This window comes from Elephas maximus, chromosome 9 (genome assembly GCF_024166365.1).
Source record: "Elephas maximus indicus isolate mEleMax1 chromosome 9, mEleMax1 primary haplotype, whole genome shotgun sequence".
Classification (NCBI taxonomy): Eukaryota; Metazoa; Chordata; class Mammalia; order Proboscidea; family Elephantidae; genus Elephas; species Elephas maximus.
The window spans coordinates 101,150,230-101,178,128 of NC_064827.1; the positions used below are offsets into that span (position 1 = coordinate 101,150,230).

The 27,899-nt window shown below is 37.8% G+C and overlaps 1 protein-coding gene and 1 long non-coding RNA gene across 3 annotated transcripts in view; one reads left to right on the forward strand and one right to left on the reverse strand.

Moving 5' to 3' along the window:
* The window catches only part of LOC126083068 (uncharacterized), a 35,249-nt gene that overhangs the window by 5,427 nt on the left and 1,923 nt on the right, over positions 1–27,899 (forward strand). For both annotated transcript variants that reach the window (XR_007518719.1, XR_007518718.1), the window contains exons 2-5: positions 212–350; positions 10,996–11,028; positions 25,836–25,925; positions 26,611–26,740. This is a non-coding gene — a long non-coding RNA (uncharacterized LOC126083068). The remainder of the gene's footprint in view (positions 1–211; positions 351–10,995; positions 11,029–25,835; positions 25,926–26,610; positions 26,741–27,899) is intronic.
* The window catches only part of KIF27 (kinesin family member 27), a 78,199-nt gene continuing 62,026 nt past the window's right edge, over positions 11,727–27,899 (reverse strand). Inside the window, exons 15-18 of the mRNA XM_049896406.1 lie at positions 24,569–24,775; positions 22,601–22,799; positions 20,559–20,723; positions 11,727–16,036 (exon numbers count right to left, since the gene is read on the reverse strand). Coding sequence (XP_049752363.1) covers positions 15,552–16,036; positions 20,559–20,723; positions 22,601–22,799; positions 24,569–24,775 — 1,056 coding nt within the window. The 3' untranslated portion in view covers positions 11,727–15,551. The remainder of the gene's footprint in view (positions 16,037–20,558; positions 20,724–22,600; positions 22,800–24,568; positions 24,776–27,899) is intronic.

Here is a 27,899-nt window from a genome sequence, read left to right on the forward strand (position 1 = left end):
GCAGACTGATGATTGCCCATCACAATTTATTCTCCTCTTCATCCTGGACACACAGAGTACTTTTCTTAGCCTCTGTTACAGTTAGATACAATCAATTCATAAGGTATTACCAATAAAATATGAGCAGAAATGATCTCTACCACTTCCAGGCCAAGGCCTTTACTTGAAGAGAGTATGTGTGCTTCCTTCATGTCATTTCCATTTCTGCCAGGTAGACACTGGACATAGCAACCCTGCTTTTATAATGCTGATGACTACAAGCTCCTGGGATGGCAGATCCACAAAACAGAAGGTGCCTCAGTGAAAGAGAGCCTCCTGACTGTCCTGGAACACCCACTCTGGATTATTATGTGAGTAAGATACAAGTTACTGTTGAGTTGGAGTCATAACATTTTGGGTTCTATTTGTTATAGCACTTTAACCTACTTTAGCTAATGTAATTATTAACCAAAAGTGATGATGGGGGAGGAAGAGAGGTGAAATAGTAGTTTATGAGTATGGGAGAGTGAATGGACTAGGGAAACATAGTACAATTTCCAGGCAGCTACTAAGGCCCTTGATCCCTGGTGACATAGTGGTTAAGAGCTCAGCTGCTAACCAAAATTTGGCAGCTTGAATCCACCAGCTGCTCCTTGGAAACTCTGTAGGGCAGTTCTACTCTGTCTTACAGAGTCACTACGAGTCTGACTCAACTCCAATGGCTTTGGTATTTTGGATTTGCTAAGGGTTTATCGAGTTAGTGGTCATGAATTTATAGTGAGATTAGTCAATACGGTTGTACATTTTTCTTCAGCCATATTTAGTTGCTTCTGTGCAGGTGCTAAATAGGTAGTTTTGGATCAGCTGGGACTAGGGTTTGGTCAGGGAAGTATGTGTCAGGAGAGAGGGGCAAACTAGTTGAGGATATAAGCAAAGGAGGCATTATAATTTTGGACCTGTAAAGAAGTAAGGCTGTGAAGAGGGTGGAGAAGAATGAAAAGATAGTAGGGTGAATGGAGTGGTGATTCTGATCAGATTGAAGAACTATGGGAGTTCAGGGACTGTAGGGAATGAACTGGAAAAATAGGACACTGGGGCTGGGGAGTAGAAGCTTGAAATTGAAATTAAGAGAGGCTGTAGTTATCAGTAATATCAACCAAACCAGTTGCCATGGAGTTGATTCCAACTCATGGTGACCTCATGTGTCTCAGAGGAGAACTGTGATCCATGGACTTTTCAATGACTGATTTTTGGAAATAGATTGCCAGGCCTTTCTTCTGAGGTGCCTCTGAGTGGACTCAACCCCCTCCCTCACCTTTCAGCTAGCAGCCATGTGAGTTAACTATTTGCACCACCCAGGGACTCCTCCTTAATATCAAGGTGTAGGGTACGATCATGAGAGAAGGTAGCAGAGGGTCAGAGGGTACAAGGTCACTTGAAGAGAGGAAGTCAAAGAACTGAGAATCAGCGTATGTTATGAAAGGAAAATCTACGCAGTTACATAAGGAAATATCCAGGGAGTGATAATAGTGTTGGAGAGAACCTGGTATTCAAATCTTCAAAGACTGAGAGGTTGAATTCTTTGAATAAGGGTGTTCAAGGCTATTAGTGGTTTAATGTGTTAAGCTTGTGCAGGTAACAAGTTTCATTTAAACAGGTACTTTTAAGTTTTATGTTACAAGTATAATATTTCTAATTATTTCTCTTTGACCTCTCAAATTATACTTGGTGACTACTTCCTTTCAGAGGAAATGCACATCTGTCTATATTATGAAACAAAGACACACCAAGCTTCCCAGCTTAAATGACTTGTGCTTGAAAATTTGTCATAGACTATCTGCTTGTTTCTTCCTCCACCATGTACTTCAGATAGATACATCAACAGTGATGCTAGCTATGTCATATCAAATAATGCACAGCAAATGGTCAAAATCCACATTAAAAACCTCGGGTATAGCTTCAGTTAATAATACATAGGGATTAACTAGAGACCTAACAAATTGAAAATAACAAGATTACCTGTAGTCTAGAAAATTCAGTACCAGGTTATACAGCACAGGGGCTCTGGAGTTAGACTGCCAGGGGTTGAATCATATCACCCATGTCAGAGGCTATTGTGAGGGTAATACATGTAATATATATATAATCGTTTAAAAGATCGTCTGGGACATGTAAGCAATCAATAAATGTTTGTGGTGTTGTTAGGTGCCATTGAGTTGGTTTCAACTTATGGCAACTCTATGTACAACAGAATGAAACACTGCCCAGACCTATACCATCCTCACAATTGTTGCTTTGTTTGAGCCCATTGTTGTAGCCTCTGTGTCAGTCCATCTTATTCAGAGTCTTCCTATTTTTTGCTGACCCTCTGTATTACCAAGTATCTTAGTTACCTCATGCCGCTATAACAGCAACACCACATGTGGTTGGCTTTAACAAACAAATTGATTTTCTCACAGTTTAGGAAGCTACAGGTCCAAATTCAGGGTGCTTACAGGGAAGGCCTTCTCTCTATGTTGGCTCTGGAGGAAGATTCTTGTCTCTTCTGAGCTTCTGCTCCTGGGAGATCTTCATATGACTTGGCATTTCTTTTCCCCATCTCTGCTTCTTTCATTTGCTTATTTGTTGTTGTTACTGGGTGCCGTCAGGTCGGTTCCAACTCATAGCGACCCTATGTACAACAGAAAGAAACACTGCCCGCTTGTGCGCCATCTTCACAACCATTGTTATGCTTGAGCCCATTGATCCAGCAACTGTCAGTCCATCTCGTTGAGGGTCTTCCTCTTTTTCGCTGATGCTCTACTTTACCAAGCATGATGTCCTTCTCCAGGGACTGATCTGTCCTAATAACATATCCAAAGTGTGTGAGATGAAGTCTTGCCATCCTTGCTTCTAAGGAGCATTCTGGCTATACTTCTTCCAGACAGACTTGTTCATTCTTATGGCAGTTCATGATGTATTCAGTATTCTTCACCAACACCATAATTCAAAAGCATGAATTTTTCTTTGGTCTTCCTTATTCATTGTCCAGCTTTTGCATGCACGTGAGGCAATTGAAGATACCATGGCTTGGGTAAGGTGAACCTTAGTCCTCAGAATGACATCTTTGCTCTTCAATTTAAAGAAGTTTTTTGCAGCGGATTTGCTCAATGCAATACATTGTTTTGAAGCAGGCAGTCATGAAAGGGTTATTAAGCATCCCATAATAGTTGTTTTTCAGAAAAGTCTACTCTTGCTACATTTTTGTTACAACTCTTACAGCACTTCACCATGATTGGTGGAATCCCCAGGTTTCTTCTGTTCTGCTGGCAGGAGGCCGAGGCACAGGCTCACTGACTGCAGGTCTACCCGCTATATGACCTTCCTGGGTACCAGTGGCGAGCTGTCACCAGTTTTTTAGGGCTGTGGGCAGTATTTTTAGAGCCGTGCGCAAAAACTCATTCACTAAAATTATGTGGACTGCACATGCATCACAAGACTGAAAATCCTCCCCTCACTGTTCATGCATATGTATGTCACTCCCTATAAAAGGAACAAATCTGCCCTGGTTCAGGGAACTGGCAGCCTTAGGTCATGAGACCCTGCCTGTCTCCCAGTTTGCAAACTGCGAATAAACCTTTCTGTTCTTCCAACCCTCTGTCTGGCTGACTTCCATTTGCTAGCCTGCTTGACGAGAACCTATTAGTTGATGGCATCAGTTTGATTTCTTGACTGCTGCTTCCATGGGCATTGGAAGTGGATCCAAGTAAAATGAAATTTCTTGACAACTTCAGTATTTTCTCCATTTACCATGATGTTGCTTATTGGTCCAGTTGTGAGGATTTTTGTTGTATGTTGAGGTATAATTCATACTGAAGACTGTAGTCTTTGATCTTCACTAGTAAGTGCTTCAAGTCCTCTTTGCTTTCAGCAAGCAAGGCTGTGTCATCTGCATATTTCGGGTTATTAATGAGTCTTCCTCCAATCCTGATCCCTCATTCTTCTTCATATAGTCCAGCTTCTTGAATTGTTTGCTTAGCATACAGACTGAGTAAATACGGTGAAAGGATACAACACTGACGCTTACCTTTTCCAATATACGACCCTAAGTATATCCCACTTGAACTTAGAGACCATCTCAAGGAGAGACTGGACTCATTGAACAGTAATGACTGAAGACTAGACGACTTGTAGGGTGACATCAAGGACATCAGGCACGAAGAAAGCAAAAGGTCATTAAAAAGACAGGAAAGAAAGAAGACACCAAAATGGATGTCAGAAGAGGCTTTGAAACTCGCTCTTGAACATAGAGTAGCTAAAGCAAACAGAAGAAATGACGAAATAAAAGAGCTAAACAGGAAGAGCTGAACAAAAGGCAGCTCGAGAAGACAGAGTAAAGTATTATATAATGAAATGTACAAAGATCTGGAGTTAAAAAACCAAAAGGAAAGTACACTATTGGCATTTCTCCAGCTGAAAGAACTGAAGAAAAAATTCAAGCCTTGAGTTGCAATGTTGAAGGATTCTGTGGTAGGGACCAGTCCCGGGAGATGGACATCATGTTTGTTAGAGAGTCAGCAAAAAAGAGGAAGACCCTCAACAAAATGGATTGACACAATGGCTGCAACAATGGGCTCAAACATAGCAATGATTGTGAGCATGGTGCAAGACTGCAGTGTTTTGTTCTGTTGTACATGGGGTCACTATGAGTCAGAACTGACTCGATGGCACAATAACATGGACAAAATATTGAATGATGCAGGAAGCATCAAATGGAGATGGAAGGAATAAGAGTTATTGTACTAAGAAGAATTGGTTGATGTTCAACCATTTCAGGAGGTAGCATATGATCAAGAACTGATGGTACTGAAGGAAGAAGTTCAAGTATGACTGAAGGCATTTGTAAAATACAAAGCTCCATGAATTCATAGAATACCAATTGAGATGTTTCAACAAATGGATGCAATGCTGGAAATGCTCACTCATCTATGCCAAGAAATTTGGAAGACGGCCAACTGACTGGAAGAGGTCCATATATGTACTCCTTCCAAAGAAAGACGATCCAGCAGAATGTGGAAATTATTGAATTTAATTAATATCACACACGAGTAAAATTTTGCCAAAGATAATTCAAAAACAGTTGCAGCAGTACATTAACAGGGAACTGCCAGAAATTCAAGCTAGATTCAGAAGAGAATGTGGAATGGGGGATATTGTTGCTGATGTCAAATGAATGTTGGCTGGAAGCAGAGAATACCAGAAAAGTGTTTACCTGTGTTTTATTGACTATGTAGTCATTAAACTGTGTGGATCATAACAAATTATGGATAACATTGCAAAGAATGGGAATTGTAGAACACTTAATTGTGCCCATGCAAAATCTGTACATAGGCCAAGAAGCAATCATTCAAACAATAAATATCAGGTATAGTTATTCTCCACCATCTGTCTGTCAGTTTGTCATAGTGTAATAGTTTGCATGTTGCTACGATGCTGGAAGCTCTGCCACCAGTATCTCAAATGCCAGCAGGTTCACCCATGTGATGGTTAAGGTTATGCCTCAGCCTGGCTAGGGCATGATTCTCAGTGGTTTGGCAGATATTATATAATCATCCTCTCTTTTGTGATCTGATGTGAGCAGACAATTCAGTGGAAAGGGGCATTTCCTTGGGGGCTATGGCCTGAACCCAATATATATGGACGTTCTGGCAAAGCTTACCCTCTCTCTGTCCTGCGTCTGACTTGTCATCCTCTGACCTCCAGTTCTTGACACGTGAGCCAGCAGCCTGCCTCTGACCTGCAGATTTTGGGATTCGCCAGCTTCCAAAGCTCCATGAGCGAGCAGCTTGCCATCTGACCTGCCAATTTTGGGTTCAGCAGCCCTTGCAACCATGTGAGTCAGGAGAAGCCTCCAGCCTGATGTTTGACCCATGGACTTGGGATTTGCCAGCCTCCACGATTGCATGAGCCATTTCCTTGAAATAAATCTCTCCATCTATGAGTGTGTATATTCATATACATACATGTAGAGGTATGTACATCATATGCATACATACGTGTGTGTGTATATATATGTGTATATACACACACAGCCTTTGCCATCGAGTTGATTCTGACTAATTGCAACCTTATAGGACAGAGTAGAACTGCCACATAGTCATTTCCAAGAAGCGACTATTGGACTTAAACTGCCGACCTGTTGGTTGGCAGCCAAGTTCTTAACCATTACACCATCAGGGCTCCGTATATATGTGTGTATGTATAGAGAGAGAAAGAGAGAGAACCCAGCCTAAGACAACCCATGATGGAAGGATTTCAGCAGAGCTTCCAGACTAAGACAGACTAGGAAGGAAAACCTGGTAATTTACTTCTGAAAATCAGCCATTGAAAACCCTGTGGATCACAACAGAACATTGTCCGATACATTGCTGGAAGATGAGCCCCCTAGGTTGGAAGGTACTCAGAATACACAGCAGCTGAAACAATGGACTTGCATATACCAATCATCGTGAAGAGGGGCAGGACCAGGCAATGAGTCATTCTGTTGTACATGGAGTTACCGTGAATTGAAGCCAATTTGACACCAACTAACAACAACGGCAGTATAGTTATTTTATTATTTTACTTAGATTAGCTTCTTATGTAACTGCCTGTAACTATACTTGTATTTTTCTTATAAAATATGTTCATTACACATATACATGTTAAGACCTAATGGTAAGGAGACTTCTGGTTAAACATAGTATACACTGAGCACATAATTTTTCTCCACTTAATCCAGAAACCTCATTAAGATGACAGTGAAAAAATAAAAAAGGTGTAAGCCCATAAAGGTAACGCAAACAGGAAACGAGGTCACCACTGAAAGATACAAACAAAACTTAGGAATGTCACTGAATTGTACATGTGGAAATTACTGAATTGGTGTATATTCTCAACAGCAAAAATAAAATAAATTATAAAAAAATTTTAGGAAAGCATAGTACTGTTACATGCTACAATATGAATGAACCGTGAGACATTATACAAGTGAAAGAAATCAAACACACAAGGCCATATATTGATACCATTTCAATGACATATCCAAGATAGGCAAATCCAAAGAGACAGAAAGTTGATCAGTGACTGCTGGGGGATAGAAAACCAAAAAACCAAACCCAGTGCCGTCGAGTCGATTCCGACTCATAGCGACCCTATAGGACAGGGTAGAACTGCCCCTTAGAGTTTCCAAGGAGCGCCTGGCGGATTCGAACTGCCGACCCTTTGGTTAGCAGCTGTAGTACTTAACCACTACGCCACCAGAGTTTCCCTGGAGGATAGAGGAAGGGGGAAATTGGGCCCCACTGCTAACAGTTTGGGGTTTCTCTTTTTGAGAGATGGAGATGTTCTGGAATTAGTGGCGATGGTTTTACAACATAGTGAATGTACTAAAATTCTGAGTACACTAATTGTACACTTTAAAATGCTGAATTTTATGTGAATTAATGTTTCAGTAAAAAAATAAAGAGAAATGGACTAGGAACAAATTCTAAGCAATAGTATAGATCAAAGTAGTAAATCTAGAGCAGTTTCCTGTTTATAAAGGGATTAGATGGGCTCGGCAATATTAATTGGCGCTCTCCTCAGATCAAAACTAGTTGGATGTGATTTCTGTGTTCAGATACGAAGTAGGATACTTTCCCCTTTTGGGCATGTAAATTGGTCAACTGAAATGCGATTTTTGGATAGTGAGTTTGCATCTAGGTTACACAGCTTTGTGTGTGTGTGTGTGTGTGTGTGTGTGTGTGTGCACGCACACCTAGATCATAAGTGTATTTCCATCTAAGAAAGGATCCCCTGATTCTCTAGCCCCTTACCCTCTTTTATTTTTACCCTAGTACTTATCACTAGAATTTAGGTTCCTTGAGGGATAGAGCTTTTAGTTCTCACCTCTATTTCAATGCTTATAAAAATGCATGGCATACAGTAGGAATGTTAAAAATATTTTAATGAAATCAGAGAAAATGTTTAATAAGCATATCTAATTTAACAATAGTACAAAATCCACACACGTTTGAGAGTTCCACTGTACTATGCATAAATTTTAAGATCAGCCATCTGGTATGGTACTTATAGAAGCTTAATGATATATAATAAAAGATTAATAGACAATATGGGAAAAACGCCTATAAATCTAAAATCTACAAATTTTACCTGTCATCTATACATGCCATTCTTGTGATGTTTTCAGAAGATAGGTAACTTTAGCTACCAGCTCACCCTTTAAAAGAGGATTAGACTTTCCCGTATGAAAGAACTAACCCAGTGTCGTCGAGTCGACTCTGACTCATAGCAACCCTATAGGTAAACCCCAGGATATTGGCCCTGGTCCTGAAGGGTGCTCGCTGTGCCGTGGCTGTTGGCCCTGGTCCTGAAGGGTGCTCGCTGTGCTGTGGCTGTTGGCCCTGGTCCTGAAGGGTGTTCGCTTTGCTGTGGCTTGGCCAACTGAACTCACACAATCAGGTCACTGCACCTAATTTCTCTTCTTATGGGAAATACTTAACTTTGTAATAAACCTTATTAAGAGGACATTAGTGCTACTGAAGGTAACTCAGAAAAAGCGTGTATTACTATGTTCTCTTCCTGATTTATTTGTTCACAATCCACTAGAATTCTTCTGATTGTAAGTTCCGTGACACTTAGAGTCTTGGCCTTCTCTTTGGTTACTTGCCTGCTCAGTTCAGGGTACTTCGATCTAAAAGAGACAAAAGTATATCTCACCCCTCTGTCAGTGGAAGCTTGTGTGTTGCTATGATGAACAGGTTTCTGTGGAGCTTCCAGTCTAAGACATACTAGGAAGAAAAGCCTGGTGGTCTCCTTCCAAAATTCAGCCAATGAAAACCCTATGGATCACAATGGACCAGTCTGCAACTGATCATGAGGATGATGCAGGACTGGGCAGTTTCATTCCGTTGCGTGTGGTATCTCCATGAGCAGGGCACTAACAACCACCACCTTAATGTTGGCAGATATTTACAAACTAGGGGAAACGAGCTTCCCTTTAATGCTTATGAAGGAGACGCCACCATGGTAATGTCGGATTTAGTTCTAATAGGCTTCTTGTATATGGTGGTTAAGAGTATCAAATGCCAAGTGAAGACTGACTTTGCTGTTAATTTGATCTACCTATACTGCTGCTGTTGAGTCGATTCCAACTTACAGTGACCCTATAGGACACAGCAGAACTGCCCCATATGGTTTCCAAGGAGCGGCTGGTGGATTTGAACTGCCAACCCTTTGGTTAGCAGCCAAGCTCTTAACCAGTGCGCCACCAGGACTACAGTACCAAAAATTATTATTTTACATAGTTTCCTTGGGGAAAAAATTGAGTTTGAAATATTTTTGTGATTGCCAAATGGAAACCATTCTCAGTTTTAAGAAAAGTTGTTTTCTACCCACATTTCATCAGTAACTCATAAATGTAATTCTTACTAAAGAAAGAAGTAAAAATAGCCAAAAATTGGTAGCCAGAAACCCAATAACAACATAGTTACTTTATTCATACATCAAAGGACTAGTCATGAAACACTTCTTAAGAATGCCTAAAAAGAATGATTCCCTAAGTCTTTAAAACACTGAGAATAAAATTCTCATGAAACTTCCCAGAGAATGTTACTTTTACTGTTCCTAGCATATATAACTAAAACTGAGAATTAATTTTTTAATTTATGATATATATAAAATAAGCACACATATTTGTGCCACAGAGTCATCCCATTTTGGCCACCAACTCTATGAAAAATCTACTTTATAATGAATTCATCTTAAAGATATATGATGCTTTTGTTTTCAAAATGCATGTGTTTATTCAATAAAGCAACAGGCCGTTTACCGTATAGTAAAAACCACAGTTTCTTCCTGATTAATTTGTTAAAAAAAAAACCTTGAGATGTATTTGAAAAATATTATTTTGATTTAAAATGCAAGAGAGTGATTCAGACATTGCTGTTTTAGTCTGTTGGGTATTTCAGAAAATACCTTTATTTGATGTACTCCATTAATAAGATATTAACCTTGGTTATTCCACTCATGTCCAGTGACACCTTGTGCTAGCTGGAAAATGTCCAGTGAAACAGATGGGCCTAGCCAACCGAACGATTCAGATGCTGTCCAACCCCCAGGTGATGGGAATTTCAAAAAGGGTTTGGCCCTTCAGTATAAAAATACTTTGCCCATTCCCACTCTTTCCATCAAGAAAAGACAGTCATGCTAGAAAGTAACAAAAATGTTGATAATTTTAACACTTACAAATTATCAAAATTGTAAATCATTCGAATACAGGTAAATGCCTCTCACTCCTTTCACCCCTACGTGGTAGAATAGTGAAATGCCACTGCAGGCCATGAACCAAAATGAGTAACGTCAATTCATCCTGTCAAGGAGGACCAATAATTGCTGGTTTGTAATCATGAATGGGAGTCTTTTATCCAGAGGTTTTTCAGTAGAAATTTTCAGGAATATTTTAGCAGAGAAAAACTAAGCAAAAGGTTTGAGATAGCATGGTGTTATAAAGACTAGTCCTGTCAGTTTTGGCCACAATGTTTGCTCATTTTTTGTGTATTTGTTTTGGCATCCCATTTATGGTTCTTCTATTTGGTATAGTCTTAACTGCTGTCTTCCATTTGTGTTGTTAGGAAGTTGGGATTTGTTTAAAACTACTGTTTCTTGTAATTCTCTACTGAATGGCTCCACAATTTCCACTCCAGTTCTGCCTAGTATGGCATTTTTATATAATCCTTTACTAACAGTAATTGTAGAAAAAGGAACCAGTACAAAAACTGGGATGTATATTTTCCGTTGCCAAGTTTGATACTATTCATTAGGGTTTAGAGGTAGCCAAAGGTTAAAGTTAAGTTTCTCTTTTTTTGCCAGAGAAATAAAATCTATTCTCTCAAAATAATTTTGAAAATTCTTTGCTGGTCTTTGGAATGTTTTCAAATAAACCTTTTTCTCTTCCTCCCTCCCCCGCCTGCCTTCCTGAATCACCTGTCTTATCAGAGCTATTTTGAATCCTGGAACATTTTGGGGAGGGTAAGTAAGCCCATGTCTATAATTGTTTGTAATTTGGGGATGGGTGTCCAAAAGTGGTTCTTTTAAAAATGAAATGCCTTGAATCAAATAAATTCTATTACTATTTACTACTTTAGACTCGAAAATTACACCTTGCTTTGTACATACTGTAACAAGTTTGAAACAATAATTACACAATAGAACAAAAGAAATGTATTTTAAAACTACATTTGCATAAAACCATGGCCATCGAGTCAATTCTGACTCATAGGGTCGATTTGAGTTGGAATTGACTTGATGACAACGGGTTTATCCAAATATAGCTTTAAAAATACGTTTCTTTTGTTCTGCTTTAATTAACACAAATATAAATGCTAAATGGAGTTTTAAATTTCCAAGAATCATAAGTATAAAATGTTTTAAATGTTTAAATAGTTCTCTGCTCTTCTCTGTTGTGTATAGTTATGTTCCTTGGGCATATGGGGATCTTGCTCATTGTAACAAAGTCTGTGAGATTGTTATATTTTTCTCTTAAAGTACTGTAGAGATTACTCAGTAGAGCTGTGTGTTATACCCAGTAGATTATAATGTGTAAATCTAATTCAATATCTTTGGGTTCAATCAAATTATACTGCTAACATTTCAAATAGTGGCAATTCTGTTTCTTCACTGAGGAAAATTCTAGAAGAAAAAAATATAAAAAGGGGAAAATGAGAACTATGCAAAATATCAAAAGCCAAGATTACAACATCGTCAAGTTTTCCTGAGTTTTCTTTTTATAATTTCCCTTATTCCAAATACCTCCACATTGGGGTCATGTTAGAATCAACATGGAGGCCATTATACAAATCAAATACCATTCCAGAATTGGTATCCCATATGTAATGCATTCCAAAAGCAAGGAATGGGAGCAGTCCACACCTGGTGCAGGCAATGAGGTGTGCACTGACTGTAGAGAATTTAAAAATGACCAAACCCACAATAAGTTAGTCTGACTTTTATTAGCAGCAGCAATGCTAAACAATGGTTGTGATAAAACAGTCCTTCCTATTGGGCAGGGGCTCCCACCACCCCATCCTTTGTATACTTCTGCCCATGTGAGCTCAAAAAGACTACATACCCAATGCATTTGAGATAATTATTGCAAAATTATTTCATCCTCACCTTTATTTTCAGTTTTTATAAACATAAATGTAGAAGAATGTGTTATCATTACTAAGGCAGCCTACAGCCTGTTACAACTTTAAATGTAAATATACATAATACATATTTTTTAAATCTAGTGGAAATGAGAGAGGAATTGTGGACATCAGTGACCTTCTACTTGAACTTTCAGATACTGGTACCACCAGTGTTTTAAAAAGTGACGTATATGTGCTTAAGAAAATAACTAAAAGGGTAGAAACATGTCATACTTGAATATAATGTATAAGAATTTGGCTATACTCCCCCAGGGTAGTAGGAGCAAAGAAAGGATAAAGAAAGAAAACGGAGACACGAATCTGCTGAACAGTAGCTCTCTGTTCCCCCAGGCCTCCCATGGTGTAAGCATCTTGTAGCACCATGACTCTAAAGTTACATTAATTTTTCAGACAACATAACCCCCAAGTAAAAGCTACTGCATCATCTGTACTTTTATGGACAATTTAAAAACATTTCAAGGGTAAGTTTTACTTTGTGTTTACTATAGAACTGAACCCCCACTAAGGGTTTGACTACAGTGTAATTTAATTCATTGTACGACTTAGTAGAAGACCTTCTTTTTTTCCTTCTAAGACACCCATTCTCAAACATTCATCCCTTTATCGACCCGGACTTATAGAAAACAAGGCAATGACTAGTGGCAATAAAGTCCACATTACTGAAGATCATATGTATTTTTGCTGATTGCTTTGACTCTGAGTTTGTGAAGATATGAAGAACTGAGGGAACCCCAAAAAATACATTAACAAAAGAAAAATATTTAAGCATAAAAGCACCTTCGTTAACGTTCTCACCACCTGTGATTCCCATACCTACAGAATTCTACAGCTCTGTTGTCTGTAACACTCTAGAGTTCTGGAGGGAAGCAGTACTTTACAGAAGCAAGTATTTTTCCTTTCAAATGCTGTTATAGGTGGAGAGAAAAAACATCATAAACAAAAAAAGAAAAGTACAAAACATTTTATATACATGCAAAAAAGCAAACACAGTGACAAAATGTTTAGACTAAGTAAGGACAGCATGTGAAAAAGAATAAAATCTATAATTAGTATACGTAAAGAAATAATTTGACTTGCCTTGGGGGAGGTATCCTGTTCTTACCTTTGTGAGGGCACTGACTAAACCAGAATGCCCTTTTACAATATGTGATTCAGCACATTATTTATATTGCATGTGTTTGCATATGTGTATGAAATCTTAGCCTATGAAGGATATATATATATTCAACCAAAAGGAAGAAGAAATAGTACCTTTGCTATTTAAAACCCAGTTCATATTTATTAAATGTGATCATTGTTGGTTTGATATAAATTTTGTTTTGTTAGTGAATTGGTTTTTAGTAAATGTGTTTATATTTCTACAAGTAAAACAATTATTTGTCAATTTCCTGGGCAAACAGGATTCCAGTGTCAGAATAGATTCTTTTATGAATATTTTCTAATCAAGGCATAGCATATTACTTACGCTTAGAAGCAATTTACAAATAGAACCTTCATTAATAAATGTGTATTTATTAATAATTGCTGTACTTTGTTGAAAGCACTGGCCTTTTGCTATGATGTATATATAAACATATACGTATATATCATATATCATACAAACCAAAGGTCAAAAGCGGAAAGAGGAAAACTAGCTGAAAACCAGTATCTGACCTCAAAGAGTTCCTATTAAAAGTAAAATTTCCAAGTGAGTTTTCAAATTACTTGTTTGAAACTTAGGAAACAGTTTTTTATTAGGCCAGTGTTACAAAGTGTGGTTCAGTTCCCAGGTAAGTCCATAATTTAAACCCATTTAAATGACAATTTAAATGAATTTTAGTACCATGCTTAATAGACACAAAAACTATTCACCAATTTAGAAGTTCATTTATTTTGTTTTCCTATAAGAACTAGGTTTTAGCAGTGAGGTGAGAACCCTACTCCTCAGGGGCTAGAAGTTATAAAAAGGAAGCCTTAAGTCTGAGCACAGGGCGATAGTTTGGGTCTTAGGTAAGACAGTCAGGGTCAACAGCAGTAGAGGAAAGGGCAAAAGAAAAATCCAGGAGCGGCATTAGATAAGAAAATAGGCATTCGGCAAGGAAGCGGGTGACTGGTTGAGTAGGTATCCATTGATCAGAGTGGCTTTGTTACTCCCGCACCCACACGTTAATTAGTTTAAGAAACTCAGCTTTGGTTTACAAGTGAAAGTGTGGAAAAATAACCAAGTAATACCTCAGTTTTGAAGGTCATTATAATAGGATGTTACCTGTGATCAAAAAATAAGAAGAAAAAGCACAAATTGTATTTGGTGAGCAAATCAATGTTCAGTTCTTAATTCCAAACTAACATGTGCATTATATAATAAGATTTAGATTAAAAAAAAAACTTCAAGGAAAATTTTAGCAAAAATTCCATCACATATTTACAGCTCCAAAGTAGTTCAGCCTGCCTGTTTGCAAAGGGACCACAGTGACTAAGCAGGCTGTAGAGGAAAATCTCAGATTTTAATCCATCCACTTATTAGCTAAAGACCCTCTAGCTAGATTTCAAGCTCCACGGGTGTACTCCACGTAACCAAATCATGTCACCACCAGCGTTCATTCCTTGAACTGTTAGACTGCTTTAATGTTATTCTAAAATTATTTCCCTGTTCCACTGAATCGCATCCATTTCCCTCAATTTTAGTAGCATAATAGATATGTTGAGTAGGTAGGGCAGGAGAGATGAAAACTTATATTCCATAATATTAGCAAGCAAACAGTATAACATAAATAAAAAGTAATTCTTGAAAAAAGGCAAATACCAGGTTTAAAAAGACTGGGCACACAACTTCTGTGGGCTCCGAAGAACTTAAATTAACCTTAATCCAAAAACCTAGCGAGTTGCCTTAGCCCACAGACTGCATTTGGGCACAGATTTTCAGCTGTGCCAAAGGACATGCAGCCGGTGACTCTCCCTGATACAGCAGTAGTTGGTTATCTCCTTGTAAAAAATAACAAAAATATATTTGAGAGTAAGAGTAATGTAACTATACATTTGATGGATTATTCTACTCTTAGCAGCTCTGTTCTTCAAGTAACGCCTGAAAAAAAATTTTAATCAATCTTATAAATGGAAACATTTAAATGTTATCAATTATTGGAAAAGGCGTTCCTTTAGTTATTATGGAAATATAAACAAAAACTCCCCAAATACACCATGGAAGACGAACACATCTACAGTATGCAAAAGGCTTAGGGGGTTCCTTCCTTCCTTTCTTTATCCTGAGGGAAGAACCAGTCAGCTTAAGCTTTAATTTTTAACAGATTAGAAAAAGGAATCTTTTTACATATTTACCAAGTTAGAAATGCTGTTATTAAGTACTTAAGTTTTTAAGTCACTCGGTTTCCTAGATAGTTCAAGGGAATCAGCAGTCATCGATCCAACCCCAGCTCCCAGACTGGAGCGGCGTAAGGAGAGTTCCAAGGCAGAAATCTGACGTAACTCTTTGCGACACAACTTTACAGGCGTGACTCCATGAAGTTGTCCCACATTTCCCACTGACTGAATTTGGGGTGATGGTCGACAGTGAGATTTTGTAAACTGATTTTCATCTATTTCTATTTTATCGTCATTGCTTAACAAATGCCCACTAGTGGGTGCTAGAGAGCTATGAATTGGAGGGAATTCTGAGCCCTCTTCCCAAAGCTTCTGAGGATTTGGTTGTGTCCTTAAACTGCTTGCTGAACTGTCTATTTCTTTTTCTTTTCCACTTAATTTCATATTTTCAGTTCCGGATGTCCATTTTAATTCTTCCAAAAGCATGCCTGCTTCTTCTGGGTTCAGGACTCCATCTCCAGCATCATGATCTAAAAATAACACAAAAAACAAAAATATTAGCAATTCTTTCCTCAAAATTAGGTATTTTAACCATAATACTCTAATATAACTTCATTATTATCCCTCAAGATAAATGATGTCTTTTATCTTCTTTTGTTAAATGATTTCTTTTAGGCCAAGAGAAGTGTGAATATGAATTATTCTAATTTCACTTTTAGGCATCTTGCCTGTGAATAATTCAGAACTTTAATTCATGGACAAAGGTGAAAAAGTCTTCTAGGGATTTTGGTACTCCCTGGAAACAAAGGGGTGCCTTTCCACACCTGTCCTGGGTTTGCCACCGGTAAATCACATTTCAAATCCTGGCCGAGCGAAGCCAGCGCTGCTCCTCTCGTCTCCAGGGAACCTTGTGGGACTTGGCAGAACAGGAGTCAAAACCTGGTCTTGAGTGGCACTCCCGGCATGACAGCAAGGTTCTGCTGTCCTAATGCACACCAGGGTGTGCGCCACAACTTCCACCATCCAAATGGAGGTGAGAGCATATACCCCTTCACTGAGTGATTAGTGTGAAGAGATCAAAGCTTGGGGTCCTCATGTAATAGAATCATCTAAATATCAAGGACAAAAGCTTGCTTAAGTGAAAGTCCATACAGGTACTAGGCCTAATAAGATGAAAAATGCTAACTTTAACATGTTGCCATGTGCTGAGTAAACTGCTAGTTCTGCAAAGACTGCAGAATTTAAAACAGAGATTGCACATTGGCAGACCCAGCCAAATCTGGTCCACAGCCTTGTTTTACAATGTTAATTATTTGACCCAAAATTTAAAAATTGGAAAGATTCATATAAGAAAATGTATTTCTGGCTCTTCTAGAAAAACCAGATGAGCCAACAGTACTGGGCCCCCATTCCTGCATGGCAACCAGCAGCTACAGCAGAACAGCCACTGCCCACTCGAACAGCTGACTGCTTTCCCAGCTCCTTTAGGCATTTTAGTTTATGACCTCTAGCCCTAAAACAAAACCGTTTTTCTAGTGTTTTGAATTCTCTCAAAAATAAAAACCTGGACTAGCAAATGACACAGATCCTCACATGGAACTACAGCTGACACTCACTAAGTTGGCCATAGACAACGGCTCCCCAACTTTGCTGCACATTAATTAGAGTCACCTGGAAGCTTTTAAAACTCTTGACGCCAAGTCACAGTGCCTGGGGAAGGGGAGCCAGGCATCTTACTTTCTAAAGGTCAGATGTGAAAGAGCAGACATGGGCTCTTTGGAGAGGCTCACATCCATGGAGTATGAGCCCACTTAGGTTCTTCAAATAGAGAAAGTTTCCCTCTTCCAGGGATCTCTGTTCTAGCTGGTGAACTTCAGGAAGTCAAACAGAACTGTGCTGAAGGGGCCTCTGCCTGCACCACATGGGCAGCTTCTGAGATTTCTCCCTCCTCATGGTGAAAGGTACTTGGGCCTATAAGGGCTGAGTTAAACAACTGTCCTGCTGATCTCTTCCTTCCCATTTTCCCCCAGAAAACTGCGGCAGCTTTTGTGAAGGAGCCCCTATTAAGAACTCCTAGCTAATTAACTATAGACTTTTAAGTTAAAATTAAATTACATTCTATATCACTTAATAGTTCAGATAGTATGCATAAAGGAGGTTCATGGCCTCTTTTTTATATTTGTATTAAATCTGTTTTATATGTGTGTATGCACATACACATTTCATGTAAACAACAACAACAAATGTGCAGACTAGTCTTGCATCTGTTGTCTGAAGAGGAACATAACGGGCATCACAATCTAGACGCAATCAGGGAGGCTAACAGCCCAGGACCATGTGACACGTGCTATAAACAAACAAATGTAGCAAGTGCCCAGGCACCTGGGGAGGAGGAAACCTCTGGCCTGATTCATATAGGATGAAAAGAGTACGCCCGGTAGGAAAGGAGAGGAGGCAGAGGGCAGACAAAAGAAACATCCTGTACAGAGATGCAGAGCAGTTTAAAAGGACCTGGTCTGGTCCTCAGATGTAACTGGAACCTGCGATAGTGGGAAGGGAAATAAAAGGAAGGTAGGAGATCAGAATATGGAAAGGCAGTATTGTTTAATGAGAAAAAACACTACTAGTTTTGTGTTTGTAGATTTAAATTCTAATTCTGGCTCTACGTCTAACTATATTCATAGTGCAGAATATTAGTACAGGTCCCTGGGCTTTTTCTTGGTCATCTTAAAAATAAGAAAATTGTTTTTAAGGATTTAAAGGATTTTTCAGCTATGAGTATATGTACTTTACATAAATATATTTAACTAGGCATCTTTTATCATAAGACAGATTTTAAACTAATTATGGGCCTTAATTATTACTATTCTACTAGTAACAGTAATTCTACTACTAGATAATAGATCATCCTAATAGTAATAGTAATTCTGCTAGAATAGTAACTGTTATATTATTCAGTCACAAAATCTAAGAATTCTTTCTCCTCAAAAATCATGAACCTGAACCATTAGATTCTATTCTCATTTATTTGCTTTAAGTGATGGAGAACACCCCCAACAAAAAATGGCAAAAAAAAAAAAAACTGTAGAAAGACTGGTCTTCATTAAGGCCATTCAAAAGCAACCGAAATATTAATAAACCTAAAAAATTGGGGTGCAAACTAGCAAGGGCATGAATTTTTCCTGGTGTTAATTAAATCAGAGTCATGGAAGTGCTTTTCAGTGATATTAGGGAAAAACTCCTGTGAGATCCCAACATTACAGTCATATAGGATAAAACGGACTAAGCAAATTTGAGCCCTAGTTATGGCTGAAGAGTTGCTCTCCTATCCAGGGAAGACAATCTGACAATACTCCTTTAAAAGTCATGGACCTGAACCACTACAATTTATTCTGGCCCTGGTGACACAGTGGTTAAAAGTTCAGTTGCTAACCAAAAAAAGGTCAGCAGTTCAAATCCACCAGCACTCCTTGGAAGCCCTATGGGGCAGTTCTGCTCTGTCCTATAGGGTGCCTTAAGTAATGGAAAGCAGCTAAGAGAATGGAAGTGACTTTCATCTAAGTAGGTAGGTGGTATGTGGCCACAGGAAGCACTAACTCCAAATGTGTGACATCAATAAGTCTAATAAATTATATTTATGTTGTCCATCAACAGATGGCACTCAGTTGTAAAAGATAAAATGTAACAAAAAACTGACATACTTTTTTATCAGAGAAAATGCATATAATCAATCTTTTGTTTCCCTTTTTGTTGTGACTGCTAGGAAGCTCAGGTCCACATTTAACTTTACTAATCTAAGGTTCTGATATATTTTCCTCTGTGTAATAAAAGTAGATATAATTTACTGAGTTCCTACTATGCTCTATATGGGCACTTTATATTACCTCATTTATCTCTTTTGGATTTATTTATTTATTTTCTAATTTTTATTGTGCTTTAAGTAAAAGTTTACAAATCAAGTCAGTCTCTCACACAAAAACTTATATACACCTTGCTACATACTCCCAACTGCTCTTGGATTTATTTCTTTATCTGTTTTAATTATTGCATGTTTTTTTTATAAGCTGCAGAGATATTTTTGGAAGTACAGAGGTTGTACATTTAAAAAAGAAGTGTTAATATATAATTTAAAATTCAATCATTCATCAAATATTTAGTGAATTTCTAGGCTCTGTGCTGGATGTTTTTAACTATATTATTTCATTTATTCCACACGCAGACCTTCCTGGTAGATGGTACTGTACTTCCCCATTTTACAACTGAAGAAACAGACTAGAGAAAGATGAATAAAAGAAGTTGGGATTCTAACTCAGATCTCCTGTCTCTAGTAAACTCACATATAGTTTTTATGATTTAAACTGATTCCAGGATAGGGTTTTAAATATTTAAAAAAGTAGACAGACCGCAGGTCAATACTGACTGATTTAATCCTCACAAAATGTGTTAGAAAACAGAAGCAACAAGGACATGACCAAGAAGCGACCAAGACAATGCAGCCAAAAGATTTTTCTGCGATTTGAAAATGCTAGAAATATTCAAAGAAGATAAATACAAATCTGGTAGGGAGAAAATGAAAGGATTACATAAAAAACCGATTAACTGAATAACCAAGAATACGTTACATATTAGCTAGGATACTGATGATTTATGCATATAAGCTATTTTAGCAAACTCAGAATTTGCTATATTTAAATTTTGTTATTCAAATAAACCTTGTTTAAGGTCATTATATTAGAGTAGCATTTTGAGGTAGGATATAATACAAGTTATATCCCTAACATGATTGCAACTATATATTTTTTAAAGCATGGGGAAAACACTGAAAAGAATTATGCTAAAATGCTAATTGTGGATAGGATTATGGGTGATTTTTTTCCTTGCCTTTTTTTCTGTATTTTCAAAATTTTCTATAATGACTGTATATTACTTTTTATAGCCAGAATAAAACTATTGAATATGTACGTAGGTGGAATAGCAAATTAGGTATTCCATTAGCTATCTCCCATTCTAGGGAAACCGGGTCAGCATGACGAGCCACACTAAGTGTCTTACGTTCTGATGGTGCCAGCTGCCGCCGAATCGCTTCCCCTATCAGTTCCTTCAGTTTCTTCTTAAGATCCCTGCTGGTTTTCTTATAGAAATAAAGATCTTTTTCCAGCTCCTGGATTTTACCTTCATAGGTTTTTAAAGTTTCCACAATGCCTTCCCCATCTTGCTCTATAAAACAGAAATTCACATTTAAAATCACTTTTAAATAAATGACTCAAAATTATGTTCTAACATGACATCCAGACTGTTTTTAAAGGGTCAGAAGTATGTTACACACATCTGCTACTTGAATGGACTGGCAGCTACAATTTGGAATCTTCTGCCTGTAAACTTCTTCAAAGATTGAGACCTTTGTCTCCTTCCCCTCCCCATCCCCTATCAACCACCATGTTTTCATGATTCATAAGCACTATCTGCAGTAGCCACTAACTAGATTTATCATTAGGAGAGCAGAAGTAAGGTGCTTTCTATAAAACATTGACATTTTTGGAACTCTGTCCATCAGTTGCATTTATATCAGGAACTCTGGTTATATGTAAAGTTATAATTCTAGGGTTTATAGGCCCAAGAAATACACAGCCCAAAACAAAAAACACAGAAAAGACAAAAACAAAAACCTGTCAAAAAGAAGCTAGAAAGATTAAATTAATAGGGAGCATAGGTAAATTTCTAGTTTGTGCCACAATATAACTCAAGTTATATTATTACTGTCTAAAACTTTCCCCATTGGGTTATGTTCTATAACAGTAAAGCCCAATTTACTGACCTTTAGAAAATACATACCTTGGAACAGCTCTGTCCTACTGGCATATTTATAAAATGGTACTACTGGTTTGTAATTGTGTTAGAACTGGCTGTTTTGCAAAATTATATTTATGTATCTTTGTATATTTTAAATCAACTTATCTTGTTTTAAAAATACCTAAAATTATGGGCATCATAAATCAGAATCTCCATAAAGTATATTGTATAAATGAACTTAATTTTATCTCCCACATCCCATCAAAATTAGAAAAATTCATAAACTGTTAATATTTTCAGCTGTAGCATTGTTAATGAAAAACTTGTATAGCCATAGAAATGAATGCTTTTTAAAAATGCTCTCATTTAACTATGGCATGAGCTCTTATGGGACAATGCCAATCACTTTTAAAATACATAAAAACTCAATTAAAACATCACTTTTGGAGACTTAAAATAAGACAGAGCTAAAATAAGGTAAGGAGAGCATGTTGGAGCGCAGTGATACATGCAGGGACATACATTTATCAAGGAAACATTGTCATTAGACAACTGGTTGCTGATTAACTGGTCATAGGATGAACTTAGAGGCAAACTGCCTTGACACAGAAATTCATGTATCTTCCAATTTTCTGCTTACTCATGTTGCTTCTTCCAGATCCCTTTTAACCCATTTCCAGCTATAAATTCATGAGAATTGGGACTAAGCAGCCTGGACTGAAGCAGTAACGGTATTACCTGATAGTGATTTTGTTGCCGTGGCAACTGTTCATCTATTGGCCATGTGCCCAGGTAATGTGATGCCTGATTGTTGAGACAGCTCTCTTTCTACATCAGGTTTGATGGCTTAACCACTGTAGGTGCCCATCAGTAGTAATTTTGACCTACGATAACTTTATGCATAAAATTTATCATCAGCTAAAAATTACAATAAGAACAACAATCTAGAAATCAGCGCCTAATGCTTTAATTTTGTGGATGGAAAATAAATACCACAGTACTATATCCCTAAGGGAAAATTTTCAACTGTACACTGAAAAGCCAGAAAAAAAATCCCATATTTTCATATAAAAATTAGGGCAACTGTTTGTGTGTGTGTACTGGGGGCAGGCAGAAGAGATAGCACTTTGAGCATAAATACACCCTGCATGCAAGTCTACTATCCTAAAATGTGGTAACCAAAACATGTATAAGTAGTAAGTACTTCTACAGGTTGGGGTTCTGAATGTCAGTTCTGCCCTGTCTTCCTTCCTCAGTACCTCAGCTATACACCACCTTTATAAAACTGAGAAAACGGAAGTTACCTTTCAAATGCTCTAAGAGCAACTGCATCTTTTGCTCGTGTTCCTTTTGCTGGAGGGTGAGCCTCCGGTCACACTGCAGTTTCAGATGTTCGAGTGCGGATTCCAACTCACGAACCACATTATCCTGTTCCAGCACCTTCGTCTTCATGTCTTCATTCTGTAACTGTAGTTTCCGTTCAGCTTCTCGCAAATTAACCACCTAGAAAATACATTTTTAACCTTTTAAGAGGTGTCTTAGGTAGCCTGATGTAATAGGTGGCTACATACAAACAGATGAACTTCCTTAATCACTGTGGTATCAGCAGTTACTGCAAAGGGACTGGGTCCCTGGGCAAATGCTCTGTAACATGCCAATAAAGTGACAGCCTTTTGAATTTGTTGGGACTCTGAACTGGTAAAACGTCATTTTAAATATGATGTTGTTCTAATAACTACCCCTCCTTAGTTTCTTAGACATGATCTGTAGTTTATATTTTATAATTCTATAACTCTGTTTCTCTAGGCTAAGGGTAAGAATGAGAAACTAAAGACTATTGTAATATCTAGATAATTCCTAGCTTTACCCCAAAATACACATTATAAACAAGTGACAGAATATTCTTTAACTATAAATCCCCCCCAAACAGAGTTCAATGTCAGATCATGGATTTAGTTTCACTGGGTTCTTTTCTGCACTGATAGGAAAATACTTCAGACAATGTCTTGTGTCACAGACCTCATTAATAATCTAATGACCTTTTCTCTAGAAAAATATTTGTTTCTACAGGGGATTCTTAGGGCCCAGAGAATCCACTGAGCTTGGCCTGGGTGTCTCTTTGGGTTAAGAACCCTTGCTTCAAGAACACCACAAAGAGTTATTCTCCCTCAAAGCTGGGGATAGCACTCCACTGTTTCCTGCCCTCCAAACAATCAGTGACAGGACACCCTTCTCACCGGTAACAACAGAGGACGATTATCAGTGACAATGATTACTTGAGAGGAGGGCTGTGCATAACTTTTGCATTAATTTTTTTCATCTTTATTTCACTTATTTAACAGAATTAGAATTTTATTGAAAAAAACTCAGTTTTATTTTTCATACATTGTCCAATATTCCCTTAAAATGAATATACTTTTCAGAGAGAAGAGTTATCTAGTCATTTAACTCTTCATAATATTTATCTTAAGAGGAGAAGACATTAGAGAAAATATGAATATATTTCTTCAATGCTATGAAACACCTCGGGATTAATAAGTTGTTAAATTGGTTTAAAATAACATATTTTAATTGGTATTAAGCCAATTTGGGTTAATGCTAAAATCTATTACTTTCTTTGCCATGGATGTTACCACTTCATCTCCATTTCAACTCACAAGTAATGGTGAGAAAGTAATGGTACTGCTGCGCTGCAGACCCTCCCATCTAGCAACGAAGGAAAGGGAACCAATACCTGGAGGGCCCTTTGATTTTTCATGAATGCTAACTAGCAACATCCAAATCAAGAAAATATCTAGAAATAATGACCGAGAAATATAACTTAAATTCTTTGGTTTTTACAAATATTTCAAAAAATCCTTTTGAGAGCCCCCCCAACTTTAAGAACCCTGAAAAAACTAAATTAATGGAAACGGAACAACTAGAATAGAAATAATGAGCATATTCATGCATTGTGAAGAATGTAACCAATGTCACTGAACAACTTGTGTAGAAATTGTTCAACGGGAAACTAAGCTGCTGTGTAAACCTTCGCCGAAAACACACAAAAAAATCATTAAAAAAAGAACCCCACAAAGTTGGGCCTACATATTTGGATAATCACAAAGCTTTCCAATGGCAACATACAGTACTGGAAAGAGAACTCAGGGTTAAATGTGTAGTTATACCATCAAATCTTGGAGCCTTTCAATTTCTTTAAAAATTCACAATGTGGGATATAAAACATCTTGATCTCTCTTTTTAAGGAAACAGCCTGTCCCTCCAAAACAAACCTTATTGAAATATCTGAAAAGAATCGCTCTGATCTCAACAGGATTCAGGCAAATTAGTTTTTCCAAGACATTTGCTTCACTGTGAGATAGGTTTTGGAACGAAGCTCTAAGCGAGTTCTGGCGACTCTGGATACTTTCATTCTTGTATTCAATCGCAGCTTCCAAAGCTTCAATTCCTTCTTCGAGTTGGAAAAGAACATGTTCTTCCTAGATATAATACAATAGAAATCACTCACTTTAATTGTAGTATAACTTGGACTTTATCATATATGCAAATCTCACTAATGCTATTTAAGTCTAATGGACATTACTGTTATCTGCTTAATTAAAAAAAAGTTTATTCAGTGCTTCCTATGCTTTATAAATGCACTGTTTGTAAACAGGTGTGTGGTTGTGTGTGTGTGTGTGTGTGTGTGCATATAAAATATACAATCTCATTGAATCCTCACAGTAAACCTTCTGTAGTAAAATGGAGGAGGCAGAAGCTTAGATGGTTATGAAATACACCAAAGTCACATAGCAAATGCTAAACACGTCTAATCTAAAGAATACTCTTGAACAAAGGCTCACACATTTGGCAGTATTGTCATATATCTCCCTTCTATAGCTCCTAAAGTTCATATTATATGTCAGTATTGTCACTGGTGAGATGTGAATCCCCCCACCTCCCGCCGGCATCAAGGATCCCACCCTGCTAGGAGAGAAAGAAGAAATAGATTTAGAACAAGTTATTAAGAACTGGTAATCGGAGAAGAGGCTCTGGGGGAAAAAAAACCCAAGTATGGCATTAAAAAAAAAAAGGTAGTGAGTATTAACAGACATGATTTCATAAGATTCCTATGAAATGTCACTACAGGCATTCAAAATGGTGACAGCATAACATTTTTTCACATACCACAGAAGATTTCCTTAGCAGAAAGAAAAATCGGAGGAATTCCTGCCACAGAAAAGCTAGAAGTTCTTTGAACTATCCAAATAACATGGTATTTTGGAGAACCCGATTTTCTGGTAAGAAATTATTTCCAGCTTGGTCACATAACTTGAGACTTGGATATGTTTCAGTACACCTCTATTGGTTGCTGAGGTCACCTAGACTTTAAGTTCCTTGAGGGACGATTGTCTTATCCATGTTCATAACCTTATTGCCTAGCCCAGTATATGAGTTTGAACTGAACAAATGTCTGCTGAATAAATTAATGAAGGAAAAGAATAGTTTGTATATCCTTGATTACATGACCCAAATATTTCTTTCCACTCTTTCCCCCAGCAAACCAAAGGAAAATAATGTTAATATTTCTGATCTACCTGAAGAATAGAGTGACTTCTAGAACTCCTTTTCTGGAAATTTAAGGAAAAGGTATGTGGGAAGGGTTCAATAGTACTTATTTTAAAAGGCATTTTATAAAATCTCCTGAAAGAACCATTAAAAAAAAAAAAAAAAGTTCAACAGCCATTCTCTTTCTCTGTACTATCACTTAACCATCAAGAACTTGAAAACTTGATAATCACTCCATAAAGAACAAAATAATATTCATCTTAAGAAAAAAATTTAAATCCTGAAAGGGTCTTAGGTAAATGGATAAGAGGAACCACAAAATAAAAGTGAATTATGCAAAAAACATATTTGACTTTGAATGTACACTGTGACTATATTTTACAAAAAGAAAAAAATGTGGAAACAGTTTGGCTTTATACACAGCTGAGAAGAATTTGGTCTTAACTTACTGACTATAGTTTGGAACCTAAGCTAAGGAAGTACTGAGAATTTATAAGACACTGTGACCACAGAACCCTGGGGAGAGCCCCATTCCATTGAGGCTTCAGCATATAAATGTTTGTGGTTCCCTCTATCCAGCAGGAAGTGTAGGTTGACAAGAAGAGTGTTAGGTGGCAATGGCAAAGAGTCACAGAATGTAAAATGTGCCACAACACAAACCATAGATTATCAAGAGTTGGCTCTATGTGTTTTATTATAAAGCATTGCTTTTCAGACGTCAGTGTGCACTGAGGATCTTGTTAAAATCCAGATTCTGATTCTGCAGGTCTGCGTGGGGCCTGAGACTGCACTTCTCACAAGCTCCCAGGTGATGCTGTTGCTGCCGGGCCGAAGACCGCACTCTGAGTAACAAGGACCTAAAGCAATGGCTGCAAACTTTTTGATCACACATCCTCGTGAGTAAAAAACAAAAGCAAGCTTTTGAGCAAGTACTCCATATATGTATATTTCTTTGTAAGTTATATGTATATCCTAATTATAAAACATAAAAATTAGAATTTTAGAAGATGAAATAAACACACATGTAAATTCTTATATTCCTGTACTCGACTTACCAGGCAACTGCTCTGTATAACTAGAAAAACAGAGTTAAAGTATCTCTCTTTAGTTTCTAGGTCTTAGAGAAAAGGCGGTAATTTGTCTATATTAAATTGTTGGGGAGCAGGGGCGGGGGTCTGGGGAACATGGTTTGAGGGGACTTCTAAGTCAATTGGCAAAATAATTCTGTTATGAAAACATTCTGCATCCCACTTTGAAATGTGGCGTCTGGGGTCTTAAATGCTAACAAGCGGCCATCTAAGATGCATCAATTGGTCTCAACCCACCTGGAGCAAAGGAAAATGAAGAACACCAAGGTCACACGACAACTAAGAGCCCAAGAGACAGAAAGGGCCACATGACCCAGAGACCTACATCATCCTGAGACCAGAAGAACTAGTTGGTGCCCGGCCACAATTGATGACTGCCCTGACAGGGAGCACAACAGAGAACTCCTGAGGGAACAGGAGATCAGTGGGATGCAGACCCCAAATTCTCATAAAAAGACCATACTTAATGGTCTGACTGAGACTAGAGGAATCCCGGCAGCCATGCTCCCCAGACCTTCTGTTGGCACAGGACAGGAACCATCCCCGAAGACAACTCATCAGACATGAAAGGGACGGGTCAGCTGGTGGGAGAGAGATGCTGATGAGGAGTGAGCTAATTATATCAGGTGGACACTTGAGAGTGTGTTGGCAACTCTTGTCTGGAGGGGGGATGGGAGGATAGAGAGAGAGGGAAGCTGGCAAAATTGTCACGAAAGGAGAGACTGAAAGGGCTGACTCAATAGGGGAAGAGCAAGTGGGAGTACGGAGAAAGATGTATGTAAACTTATATATGACAGACTGGATTTGTAAACGTTCACTTGAAGCTTAATGAAAGTTAATAAAAAAAAAAAAATTGTTGGGTAATTCCCTACTAGCAGAGTGGTCTGAAATCTTTTACCAACGCTCCCCATAAAGTAGTGCAATTAGGAAAATATTTTAATTTATGTTGTAAAGAGAAAATAATTCT